Consider the following 13,865-nt stretch of genomic DNA (forward strand, 5'->3'; position numbering starts at 1 on the left):
TCTCTGTGGTGCCATGAAGGCACATGTGGGGATAGGGCCCCACTCATTCCCAGTCTCTGCCCTTTTTGGAGGTAATGTGATTGGTACCATTCTCCGGAGTCACTTTATGTGGGAACGAGGCCGAAACAATTCCAGTTAAGAGCTGGGGAAGGAATAACATATTATTATGAAGGAATATGAGAGTAATGTCTGTAGTTTTACACCTAACCTGAAAGCAGATAACTCCCTGCCTTAACTTAAGAGATGTTTTATGTCATGGGTGGAACCTCACGAACTGCAGAATCATGAACAGAAAAATCATTAGCACGATAAAAAAAAAAATTAAGAGCTTGTCCAAGCTTTCGATTCCATCTAAGATTCATCAGGGCTGGTCGAGAGATGATGAAGGGGATGCAGTTGAAGTTCCGCTTGCGCTACTTGCTGTGTCTTCTGGAAGATGTCGTTGTGATCTTACACTCTTGGCAAGTTCTTGTTTGTTGAGATTGAAGGATCTGGGTTTTGGAGTTTAACTGTGTTGTACCATGAAAGATAAAGATTTTCACATAAATTGTTGTTGAGATTATTTGTTTTTGATCATGTGTACACCTTCCTTAACATCCCGTTCAATTTTTCCTTTAGCCTGTGCCAAAAATGAAACGCAATCCTGTGGTAATTGGTTTCTATGATGTGTTTGACCAACCCAGAAGAACTGGTACCTTACGTGGTCTGCGAATCTGTTTTTATCGTGCTGTTCGTGTTTTGTGTTGTTTTTAACGAGTATGTTGCTGGCACGTGACGTAAGAAGTTTTTTACTGTCAATGTAAACAGCTGACGATCTTCAGTGATGCAACTTTTTGGGCTGTTGCCAGGTTGAAATTAAAACTTAGCTAAATTAAAATATTTTTTGGTTGTGGATAGAAATTTTAACATGTTTATTACTTTTGAAAATCCTTATTCAGAGGGTACATTCTCATGGAATGTCCCCTAAATGCGGTCACGCTACTCATTCGTAGCTCCACAATTTCCACCGGTCCCATACAAGGGCTAAAATCTCAGGAGAAAAGTTGTTACGCCCCCAAGAGACTCGAACCTGTGCAAGTCCCATAGACGGAGCCCAAACCATGACATCTTAGACCACATGGCCATTGTGTGTTACTAGAAACCCACTAAACGGAGTTAAAAGTAATAGAAGGAAAAGTGAACAGAAATTGACTGTGAGGTTTTACATAATACTGGCCATGTATTGACTAATGATAAAGAATTCTTTTTTTAAAAAAATCAAAACCATATAGCATAAATAATGCATAATTATAGTAAAATTTACTAATATATGTATTAATCATAATATGTACCAAACACAACCCAAAAATTGCAACAAGAAAGTGATAAATGCCAATAACCACTAACTAGTTGAAAATAGTTCAAAACATGACCTCTTTTCCTAGAGTACTTAATATGCAATTTCTATCGTAACTGCCAGAAATACTCAGTATATCAAACTGTAGTATACTTCGTCGACAACAAATTAAAAACTTTTCTTGTCCTTTTCATTCACGAACCTATTTTTAGTGCACTTCCACAAAAATACTGATTTTTACAGTACATTTCCCCAACATTTCCATGACTTTTCCAGGTTTTCCAGACTGGTAGACTGTCTTAGAAACTTCCCCTATATTCTTCTTAAAGCAACACTGCATATATGTTACATCTTACATACACCAATCACCATTCTCTCTTTAGGTTATTAAAGAAACACAATCAAGCTCAGATAATAAAATTTACTTCACAAATATTCCTTTTCAAATTCATTAACTGGATTTATTATGCTTGTGTGTACAAACTGAAACATATAATGTACACTTTCTTCCAACATGTTAATGCTACATGCTAGGAAAAAATGACAATGTTATCTTAAGTTGATTGTAAATATACAAGAAAGCAAACAACTTTCATGACATCTTTCTTAAAAATATTGTGGACCTAAATCCTGTTTTGTAACATAGTTGCTCCAAAATACATTTTATTAAAGATCACAGCACATGTACATGACACACTGTTCTTAATTGCATTCAGCAAAACATGATTATGTTTATTGTACAAAAAGTTAGCTGTCAAAAGCCACTTATGTCCTGACGTCACATGTGGTATTCCCTCAGAGTATAGAAGGGTATAGTGGCACGCTTGCATTCTGTGCGAGAGGAAAGAATTAGTGAGGGAAAGGGGTGAGGTAAAACACCCACCTTAGGTAGCACCATAGTTGCTGGCATGGTGGAATTAGGGATTTGAGCGGGGAGCATTTATAATGCATAATTTCTGTACATTACTGTGACGTTGCGACTAGACAATAAATAAGAAGCTATGTATGTGTCTGTGCACAGCTTTTGCATGCAACAACAGAAGTGGCAGAAAATTGAAGAAAAGCAAAACAAGGAATTTACCATGTAGATTAATTCCACATGCAAATATGCTTACAACATATTTACGTATGCATGCATTTCTGTCGTTTTATTAATGGTATGTATAAAATTTAAAATTGTGACATATCTGAATAGCAAAAATCGTTCGCATGTTTCCTAAAGATACCTATGTGTTGCAGACTTTGTGGGATGTAAATTCATTGAACAAACAGGGAGACTTCAAAGACATCCGACAAGAGAGACTTGTCGTTTGGAAACAAACCATCGAACCGAAGCGACATGCAATGCTGCACGTGTGGCTCTGACTGTCAATTTTCTCAATACCGTACATTGTGTCACCACGGTGTATTGGTGGCACATGCAAGGTGAATGTTTTGCTTTAGACTAAAAGGGGTCCATGTCACTTGTGGCATTCCATAAGGGAGCTTTCAGATCGATGCAAAACATGCTGTGTGGGAACGAGCCATCAGTGATCAATGCAAGTTCGATTCAAACCGAAGCAACATGGCAAGTTGCATGTGTTACTGGGACTGGCCCGTTTTCCCAATAGAACATATCATGTTGCCTCGGCTTGTTGGCAGCACATGCAGGGTGAATGCTTGCTTTTAGGGAGATTTCACACCGAAGCAGTACGCGACATGTCTAGCTTGAGGATTTCATCAATCAGCCTGTCATGAGTACAGTGTGAAACGTTGATGTTGATTGGCTTGTTCTCAAGCGGCATGTTGCTTTGGTCTGAAATCTCCCTTAGTGAAGTGGCAGGTGACATTGAGAATTCACATCACAGTGGGAAGCGACAAGCGAAATGGGCCCCTTGAATCTAAAGCAAAACATTTACCATGCTTGCGCGAACAACACACTGAAGCGACACGATACATGGTATTGGAAAAAACGACCCAGTCCGAGTGACATGCAACAAGTGCAGCTTGTCATGTCGCTTCCGTTTGCTGAATTGCAATAATTTCCGACAGTCTGTTACCAAGAGACACAAGTCACTTATCTCTTGTCGCTTCAGTCTGAAAGCTCCGATAACCTGAAAGGGCTAGTGTCGTTTGCTGCTTATCACCTGATACTTTGGTGTGAACTTAGTGTTATTGTTTCTGATGATGTAAATGCAAAGCAATATAAGAAACAGCCTCATTTCCCCAATGAAATTCCTTCTCGCTGAATGTTAACAAATACACGCAACAGGTGGGTGGTGCTACCGATCATGGCATCCGCCTCAAGCGATTCTGGCTTGATCAGATGTCACACATGCTCTCTCTACACACTTCTATACTCTAAGGGTATTCCATACTACATAGAACGTATTACTGTTCTAATGAAAATACTTGCTGAAATACGATCTGACCTTCCTTCTGAAGAAAGAGGACTTTCTTCATGTCTTTTTCCACGAGTAGAACATCTCGAGGGGTTTGTTCACTTTCCAGAACTTCTCGTTCACCTGTCGCAGGGTCTGGTTGCCGCTGAGCACCACGTACTGGCCTGGGGTGGGGGCGATGTAGATGCAGAAATTTAGAAGGCTGTCTGGCAGCTCGGAGGCCAAATCCAGTGTCAAACGCATCGCCAGGTACTTGCTCAGGTGATCAACTGTGCAAATGGAAAAAAAAATACAAATACAATAAAATATGCAGTTTTCAAATGTAATAAAACATGGTGGCTACAAGGAATGGACGATATCAGAAATTTGATATCACGATATATCGTTAAGAAAATATCTTGATATATGGCTAACACAAAATATATCGCTAAAATATTGTGACGATATTATTGCCAACACGATATATATCGCCAAATATTGAGACGATATATCGCAGTCACAATATATACTGCTGGACAAAAAAAACCGGACACTTGCATTTCTTGTGATAACGCATAAATTCTGATTCGAAGGCTAAGTAAATGTTGCAGAAATTATTGGAAATAAGAAAACCTGAATATATTCAACAGAAAGCAAATTACAATTTATTGTTAATAAGTTAAATTAGAACATAAACGAAAGTTACAGAAAACTACCAAAAAAAATCTTAGCAATATTTTTTTTTTAATATTGTTAACTGGTACTGGTGGGGTCTAATAGCGAGTGTTACCTCCCCTGCCATCAATTACAGCTTGTAACCGCCGTGGCATACTTCGAATAAGGTTGGCAATCACTTCTTGGTCCAATTGCTCCCATTCTTCTTGAATAGCACGTCTTAGCTCTTCAATTGTTTCTGGAACTATTGCGCGGTTTCTGATATGTCGTTTCAGTTGATCCCAGACGTGCTCTATCGGATTTAGGTCCGGACTTTGAGGTGTCCATTCTAATCGCGTAATCCCAACTTCGTCCAGGTACTCCGTGACAATATTCGCAATGTGAGGACGCGCATTGTCATGCATAAAAACAAAATCTGGGCCTATGAATGGTGCATATGGTACTACATGATCTGCCAAACATTCTGTAATATACCTGCGAGCTGTGATTGCTCCATTCTCTACAAGAACCAACTCTGTACGTCCTTGTAAAGAAATACCTCCCCAGACCATGACACCACCGCCTCCAAAGGGTGTTATTTCAACGAAACAACACTGTGCATAACGCTCATTAGGTCTTCTATACACACGTTCACGCCCGTCTGACGAACGTAGGTTGAATTTTGACTCATCGGAGAATAAAACCTTTTCCCACTGCTCCACATTCCAATGTAAGTGTTGTGTAGCAAATTCCAGTCTTCGCTTCCGGTGACGTGCTAACAACCTGGGACCTGTAGCCGGCCTCCGAGATGATAAACCACTTTCATTCAGTCTTCTACGAACTGTTCGTGAAGAAACCACAGCTCTATGAACATTTCTCAAACGCCGTGCCACAATATTTGAAGTCGTACGACGGTCTCTTAAGACTATGATACGCATGAAACGATCTTCCCGTGCTGTTGTGCATCGTTTCCGACCAGAACCCGGTCTTCTACCATATGAACCAGTTGCATCATACCATCTGAGAGCTTCATGGATAGTACTTCGTGCTATATTTAGCACCCTAGCAATATAACGCACACTACGACCATCATCACGAAGAGCTACTGCTTTTATTACCTCTTCACGTCTCATTTTCAAGCTAGCAAACTTACAATACACTTGCAAGAAAAACACCAGCAATGACAATGTCAATAATATCTGTTACTATGGTTACTATGAACCAAAATTCATGGCTCTCTAGACATTAAACAAAATAACATCAACAGGAATTGAAAATCAATAAATTAAAACGAAATTGCATGAAATTGATTTTGAGCCTACTAGTAAAATAAGTAAATACGAGTAGATAAATAATAAATGGAAAAAGTATGGAAAACGTTCAATAATGAATGTTCAGTTGTTCAATACTTAACTGAGAGCGTAATTCATAAGTAATTCCAATTCAGATGTCAAATATTAAGGTGTCCGGGTTTTTTTGTCCAGCAGTATATATCACCAAAATATCGTCTAGTTGATATTGCCTGGATGATACTTTTTCAATATTGTGATATATCGTCCAGACGATATATAGCCCAACACTAGTGTCTACCAGTCAAGAAATCAACACACAGGTCAAAGCTCAAGAAAAAGTCAGGAAATTATGCTCATTTTAGTTTAGTGAATTTACATTGTTATATACCTGTACTGGGATTTGATAAAATTGAATATTTGGAAATCTAAAATTGTATTGAGTTGTGGTTAATTTTTTTTCGCTTTGTTTCTTAAGAATTATATTCTTGTATGCATGATTTTTTTTAAAAAAAATATTAAATAAAGTAATGTGGCCATTCCCCATCCAGGATGAAGTCTGAAGCATTAATTTTTCCTTGCATTAATAATTCAAGCAAGTCTAAATCTCTTGTTAAAGTACAGCTTCAGTTTTCATCTTAACCAGCGTTGTGGTAGGAGTTTTTCATTGAAAAAAAGTAGATATTTTCTTAATTTACGACTATATCTAAGGTGTGATTGAATAAATGTAATGTTAAGAAAAAGTCAAGAATTTTGGATTTGGTATTTTGGTAGACACCCTGTAAAAACAGACAGGTCATCCAGAGATGATTTCTCTCTTACAGGAAGCTGGGAGGGGGGACTAAGTGATAACCCCCTCTCCAATATATATAATGTGCAAAAACTCCTCCACGTGAGCCAGACATCAGTGGTTACTACAGCATATTTGGGAGAAAAATTCATCTTGTATACCATAGTCACAGAACATATGTTTATCCTCAGTTTCTGCACAATGTCACAGTTTATACCCAACCAAAATGGTGCATTGAAGAAACTGGTATCCATGCAAGGGGTGAAAATAGTTTGGTGCTTAAAACTTTTCATTTTAAGCCAACATTCGCATTAACCTTTAGTGCACGACCAGGAGATGTGTGATGGTATTCTTCACATCACTTCTGCAAAGCTACTTATATTTCATTCCTGACTTCTTACATGAAGCTACGACATACAGTGCTATGCAAAAGTTTATCAACATCAAGTTTTTCTGCGATAATTTTTTTCAAACTTCATAGATTCAAGTGAAATTTTTAACTGTTTAGTATCAATGTATGTACATATGTATCAACGGGTGGTAGATCATTTCGAACTATTTACAAAATTATTAAAGATATTTATTCGATTTTTTCAACCTGGCAAAAAATGGCACTTTTATTCTTATCTCTGTAATAAATGAACGCTTTGAACAACAATCACCAAAATAGTCACTGGTATCAACCCACTATAGTACTTGATTTCCAAGCCATTTGTATCAATCACAGCCTGGCACCTGCGTGGCATGGAGTCAATCAGCGACTGCAGGTTCATTCCCCATTCTTCCTTCAGCTCGAGAGGCTATTTGGCATCCTCGGGAGGCTATTGGCCAGCCATCTATGGAGTTCAAAAGTGGACCAAGGTACAGGGAGGCGTTGCCAAATTCCAGACAGCCATGTGTGACAGTTTCCCTATACGATCATAGGATTCTGTATGTTATCCGTGCCAATCCCAGTTCCTTTTCCAGGGACATTACTCTGAAAATAATGGAGCCAAGGGTAAAGCCACCATCCATGGACACTGTGAATAGGCATCTGAGGACGAGGGACTGTTCGGATGTCGGCCTGTTGGTCTTCCTCAAGAACAGGAAGGCCAGACTCAAGTGGATAAAGGAGCACCTGATGTGGACACAGAGCCAGTGGAACAACATGAAGTGGACCGATCAGAGGAAGTACTTTCTCTTTGAAATGGATGGTGAGGAGTGGGTACGATGTCCCAAAGGCAAAAGGTACATCAAGCATGGCGGTGGGAATGCGATTGTGTGAGGGTGCTTCTCTGCACTTGGGATGGGTCCCCTCCACTGTATCAATGGCAACATGGACCGATATAAGTATAGGGACAGCCTCGCAAATGCCATGTACCCATTCGCTCCTCCTCACCTCAGACGTGGCTTCATCCTGCAGGAGGACGACACCGATCAGAGTCATCCAGGAGTGGATCGACCACCATCACATGACTCGTATGGAGTGGCCAAACCAGTCTGGACTTGAATCTTATTGAGCACATGTGGGATGACTGCAGCAATGCCTCAAGAACAATACAGCCAAGAATACCCACGAGAAGTTGACCCAGAAGTTCTGCTGAAGGAAGAATGGGGCAAGACCCCTCAGTCGGTGCTTGACTCCATGCCCCGCAGGTGCCAGGTTGTGATTGTTGCTAAAAGCATTAATGCATTACAGTGATAAGAATAAAAGTGTCATTTTTTGTCAGGTTAAAAAAAATTGAATGAAGATTATTAATAATCTTGTAAATAGTCTGATCTGGTCTACCACCTGTATAACCAACATATAAAAATTTCACTTGAACCTATGAACTTTGAAAAAAGTTATCACAGATAAACGTGATGTTGATAAGATTTTTGCAAGGCCCTGTACTTGAATTACAGCGCAATGTAGCTATTGAAAGATTGTGGAAAAAGCTTTTTCAAACATGTAAAGTCATAATATGAGAAATATTTGTTGTATTTTGGAAGCTAAGGCTCAGCTTTTCACAGGAAGTAAAAATTTTGACATGTCCCCTACCAGGGTGTGCAGTTAGAAGAAGGACAAAAAGAAAAATTAGCATCCCTTTGGTCCTGACAAACAAACAAAAGTGAAAAGAAAATTTTGTAAGATGTAGCACTGCTTATGTACCTACAATTGTGCAGAAGGTAGTTGAAAATCAATACTTTACTGTAAAAAAAAAAAAGTACATATATTACACAATTCTAAGAAAACAGTGCATCAATATTTTCGAAAAAAAAGTAATTTCCAAAAAAAACTTATTTTCTAAAGAGCGAATTCTCACCACACACTACAATAAAACCTGATCTGGAAACCAGACCGGGAACTAGCGTCTGTGCAGACTGATCCAACCCAACAATCAACGTGATCCACTTAACGTCACCCCAATCTAAACCCACATTCAATTGATCTCAAAGAAAACATTCGTGCTGCATACCACGCTATCACAACAACAATGTTACGTAATGTACAAAGAGCTTTCCATTCTCTTATCCATACCTGCAGGGCTCAAGAGGGGCATCAATTTCAACATTTGTTGCCGTAATCCTTTTCCTACTTGAACACAGGCTATATTATCAACATTCATCACTTCAAGACTTCCGACAAGATTGAACTTTTGGGACACCCTGTATATCCAGGGTATCTACTAAAATAGCAAATCCAAAGTTCTTTACTTTTTCATGCTTTATTTATTACGACTCCTACTTATGTAAAGTTGGAAATTAGCAATTAAGAAAAAAATATTTATTTAATGAATACCTCTACCAAAAGGGAAGTTAAGATGAAAACTGAAGCTGTACTTAACAGGAGACTTGCTTTATCTATTAATGCATCGTGGACAGCATTTGGCAGACTAGCGAAGAAGCTCTGGTGTCTGGACTGACAGCCAGTAAAATCTTATGTGGGACTTGTGTTGTCATTCCTGTGTGTATGTGACGGTCCCTACATCCATCTTATCTTACCACCATTCATAATCAGATGAGGCTATCCGTGAATGGTTCATGGGGCTATCCGTCAATGGTTCGTGGGGCTATCCCGTCAGCTACCCGTGCATAATGTACAATTTGAACACGTGACGAACACGATAGTAGGTATTTTTCGGTGAGGAAGATTGGAAACAAAAGCAGCGATATCATTCGCAAAGTAAGCGATATCGCACCATTGCATGCATTCAGTAGCACTTAGAAAAATGTGTTATTTTAGTAGAAAAAGTGTTTGTTTTCGTGTAAAAAGCATAATGGCACCTTGATCTATGTTCCGTAATACACAATTGGTAAGTACGAACCATGCAAAACACAAAATATCAGATTTTAATGTGTCTCCGATCTATGAAACTGGTACCATGTGGTCATGTTCTGGGACAACAATGGCATCTGGGAAAACAATTGGAAACACTGACCTGGGGTTACATCATTGAACTCATGGAGCATTTGGATCACGTAGTCGAAGGTAATGGAGGCAAGAGCTTTTGTGCATCTGAGAGACATTAATGTCGAAAAATACATGTTTTACCGGCCGAATAATTTGAATGAATGGAGAAAACACTTCCACGACCTTTCAAAAGTCTACGGAAACTCAGTTCCGTAAGTACTTTCTCCTGTAAAGTTGAAGAAATGTGTGTTCCCTATAACAGACTGTTACCAAACATATTTTGTTACAATATGTGCTCACTGGGAAAAGATTTAACTGATATCCGCACGAAACTTTTTCCGGTGAAATTAGGGTAAGAAAGTATCTTGAATTTCGTTAATATTTGGTAGATTAACTAATTTTGGCCTTCTGATCAGTACATTATGAATGGATAGCCGCACGAACAATGCATAGGTAGCCCCACAAAACATTGATGGATAGCTCCACGAACCATTTCCAGTAAGGTTAAGTTAGCCCCACGAACCATTTCCGGTAAGGTTAGGTTAGCCCCACAAACATTTTCCAGTAAGGATAGGTTAGGTTAGGCAACCTTAGTTAAATTTTGTTCGTAAAACAATGCGATACAGCTTTCAAAAAAAAATATTTTCTCAACTTACATCAGCTTTTTTCACGGTTTCCAGACATGACCCCCCCCCCCCCTACACACACACATTTTAACAACAGATTCGTGATTAGAAGGGCAAATTTAGTTAGTATACCAAATATTAACAAAATTGGAGATATTCTCTATATTCTGCATTCGGTCCTTTTGTTTTTTAATGGTGAAAGTGCTCTGGGATCTAATATGTTGGTTATCTTTGGTTTTCGCATTTGAAACAAATTTGGTAACATTATAGTATGAGGGAAACGGATTCCTTCAAATTTACAGGAGAAAGTACTTACGGAAATCATTTTCTTTAGCGTTGTGGAAGTTCCTGAATGTAGATTTGATCCATTTTAATGTGAATGCGTGTTGTTTTCTGCGAAAATCTCTGTCCGACATGCTGTTTCTGCTCCCGAAATTTGCTTTCTGCACGAGAGTGCAATGTTCCGTGTGTTAAGATGATGCAACCCCGTAGCCAGTGTTTCAGCCTCGCCATGTTTTCACTAGAACATGATGTGTCGAGTATTTTTTTTTTTTTAACTATGATTGCCTAACCTAACTTAAACTAACCTAACCTTACGGAAAATGGTTTTTGGGGCTAACATGAATGGTTTTTGGGGCTAACGTCAATGGTTTGTGGGGCTAACGTCAATTGTTTGCGACATATTAGCATAATTTCAAATCCGGGCACGAAAGTAGATATTTTCCGGTGAACGAGGTTGCAACACTGCATAAATCGACAAAATACTCTCAGAACGCCCCCTAGACCAGTACGATATCATGGCGATAATATGTTACACATTCGAAACAACAAGTAACAGTAAGTACTCGTAAATAGAAGAAATAGACATTATCTTAGTTAGAAATGCATTATTTCACCTTAAGAAATTTTCCGCATTCGAAAATAACACGTTAGCAATGTAAAGAAGCCCGAAATATATGATTCGTAGGGGTTTCCCTCATACAATAATAGTACCACAAATTTTTGTTACACAAAACATTGAAAATATCGATTAAAATACTAAATCACTCTTGTCACCAGTTCCACACAGAACAGAACAGTGTTTGCATTAATATTAATAATTGTATGATTGTAGCTGCATAGACAATTATCTTATAGCTATTGAATTACCTGTTGCATTTGCTGTTGTTTTTATGTATCTCACAGAGTTGTCTTTGAGTGCCTTGATAAGAGAATTGTCACCAGACATTTCAGTTGGATGAGGTTTGAAGACCAGCTCTATTTCATTGAGAGTAGTTTCAGATGGGCCCTCTCCCTCTCCTACAGAATCCTGTCCAGCCTCAGCACTGGAAGCTGAATCGTTTTCCGAAGTCGTCGTAGTTGTTTTCATCCTCTTTGGCTTCGGCTGCTGGGTTATTGGTGGAGTACTAGCCGCCTGAATTGGAGTTTGGGGCTGTATAGGTGTAGGTGCCGGTGCGGCTACAGGCACATTGTGGGGCTGTACAGTTTGTGGTTGAACTGGGCTCGGCAACTGTGCTTGAGTTGTTGGAATTTGACCTTGGTGGCTCTCACTTTGCACTGGTGTTGGTGTTGATGGTGCACTTACATTTGGAGTGTTATTGGGAGTCGTATTGTCTGGATCAGTTGCTGCTTTTCTCGACCGTTGTGGCCTGTTTTGTGACTGCTGTTTAATACCTTCTGTTATGGAGTTTACTAAGACAGCTTGACTGTGCCTTGTATTTAATTTTGCCAACACTCTCTCTTGATGGGCTTCGTATTCGTCGCGACTTGGATATATTTTGGATATTAGCAAATCGAAATTAGGGTCTGGCCTCAACGAACGCTTAGACACTAACTTTTTTCTGCATGTTGGACATTCCTTGTTACCCGAACGAAGAGCGGTTATTATACAGTCTGAACAAAACCTATGTAAACACTCCTTAGTCGTCATAGTCTTCTTCAACATGTCGAGACATATTGGACACATAAGTTCACTGTGAAGGCTTCGTGGGGACACCGCTATTTCTGTGCTATCTGTCACTGCATCTTGAGGAGTTCGGTGTAGTTCATACAGCGATAACTCCCAGGTCTTATTTAATCCCATTTGCTCCGCCGAAGTCATTTTACTGCGACTGTTTTACAAAATGTCAAGCCAAACAATTCACTAAAACATAGGAAGCCATCGAAAGATGCTTCTTTGTTCAATTTTCTACCACGAGAGGCGCTACATACGTCACCTGAAGACAACCGATTGTAAGTAATGAGCAACTCTACATGACAAACAAATCTCACTGGTTTCTTTTGTTTGAGTTGGTGTTTTAAGTCCACTTTATGCACAGAAAGGCTAATTGGGACTGGACCTACAGTTTAATGTGGGATCCGAACCACTATGTGCCTCCACTGGGTATCGAACCCGGGACCAAATCTCACTGGTTTTAAAGGCCGAACCGAATCACACGGAACTGGATTTCCACTAGAAATGTCCTAGTCGCTGGACTGGCTACCCATCTGCTAGTTTTCGCCTCACACGAAACTTGTTACCGTACTTGTCGATATACTTTTGTTTCTATAAGACATGCACAGAAGAGCAGAGGATCTAAAAAGATGGACGAGTGATTTGAAGATCATTGCAGGAGAATTACTGCTGTTTGTTATTAATTAAAAAAAGAAAAATATGGACTAGAAATTGGTTCGAAAGAATACGTACTGAACAAACTTTATAATGAACTCGGGCATGCATATTCATGTGTGAGATTAGCACGATTCATTCATAAAAAAAAAATATTTTGTTCAACAGTGGTTCAACTAAATACGTCAAATATTTAATACACTTGTAACAATAAGGATTTACATTATCGGCCACTGGCGTACGCAGGATTTTTTTTCGGGCGGAGGGGACTGAACTTGTGAACAAATAATTCCGAAACATATAAACCCCTAGACAACGTTTTGGGTTCATTTGGAATGTGAAAAATCAGAATTTTGTCATTTGAAAGCAGTGAACAAACATGCATCTATTCATTTAATGCAGGGTGCGATTTGAAGGGGCGATAGGTGGGATTCCACCCCCCCCCCTTTTCTTCTTTGAAACATCAAATCTCTGGTTATGACTGACACGTCTCAACCGTGGATCATTAAACTTGTAAACTATATCGTACTTATGGTGTTCCAGTTGTATTCAATTAAGTTTACAGCACCATACCTACAAAAAAGAAATCGTTACTCAATTTATGTCGACTTTGTACAGTGGCGCCAATTTATATGGGTCCGTGGAGCCCGAACCCACCCAATAATTTGTGTGATTTTTTGTGAACTTATAAATCAAGTGTTTGAGCCCACACGATATTTTTGAAAAATTGGTGCCCCTGGTTGCCTCTCTTTTAGATGCCATGTATTCTGTATTTCTTAAGATTTCTGGTGTTTCACAAGAGGCTACTTTCCTATCGAATACTAAATCT

The 13,865-nt window shown here is 39.1% G+C and overlaps 1 protein-coding gene across 1 annotated transcript; it reads right to left on the reverse strand.

Annotated features, from left to right (window-relative positions):
• Nucleotides 1–1,724: 1,724 nt before the first annotated feature.
• Nucleotides 1,725–12,601, reverse strand: Sce (E3 ubiquitin-protein ligase Sce). The gene is made up of 2 exons (XM_083143577.1): nucleotides 11,578–12,601; nucleotides 1,725–3,986 (listed from the first exon to the last, which is right to left on the reverse strand). Exons 1-2 carry the CDS (start codon nucleotides 12,527–12,529, stop codon nucleotides 3,775–3,777), a joined length of 1,164 nt encoding a protein of 387 aa, XP_082999703.1. The 5' UTR covers nucleotides 12,530–12,601; the 3' UTR covers nucleotides 1,725–3,774.
• Nucleotides 12,602–13,865: the final 1,264 nt, after the last annotated feature.

This window comes from Lepisma saccharinum, chromosome 22 (assembly GCF_977018435.1).
Source record: "Lepisma saccharinum chromosome 22, izLepSacc3.1, whole genome shotgun sequence".
In the NCBI taxonomy this organism is placed as follows: Eukaryota; Metazoa; Arthropoda; class Insecta; order Zygentoma; family Lepismatidae; genus Lepisma; species Lepisma saccharinum.

What these genes read in the sequence shown, in the direction of transcription:
- Sce (XM_083143577.1), bottom strand. Translation starts at nt 12,529, where the DNA reads ATGACTTCGGCGGAGCAAATGGGATTAAATAAGACCTGGGAGTTATCG. An exon ending in AACAACAGCAAATGCAACAG is followed by an intron (nt 3,987 to 11,577) that starts GTAATTCAATAG and finishes CCATTTGCACAG; the next exon opens with TTGATCACCTGAGCAAGTAC.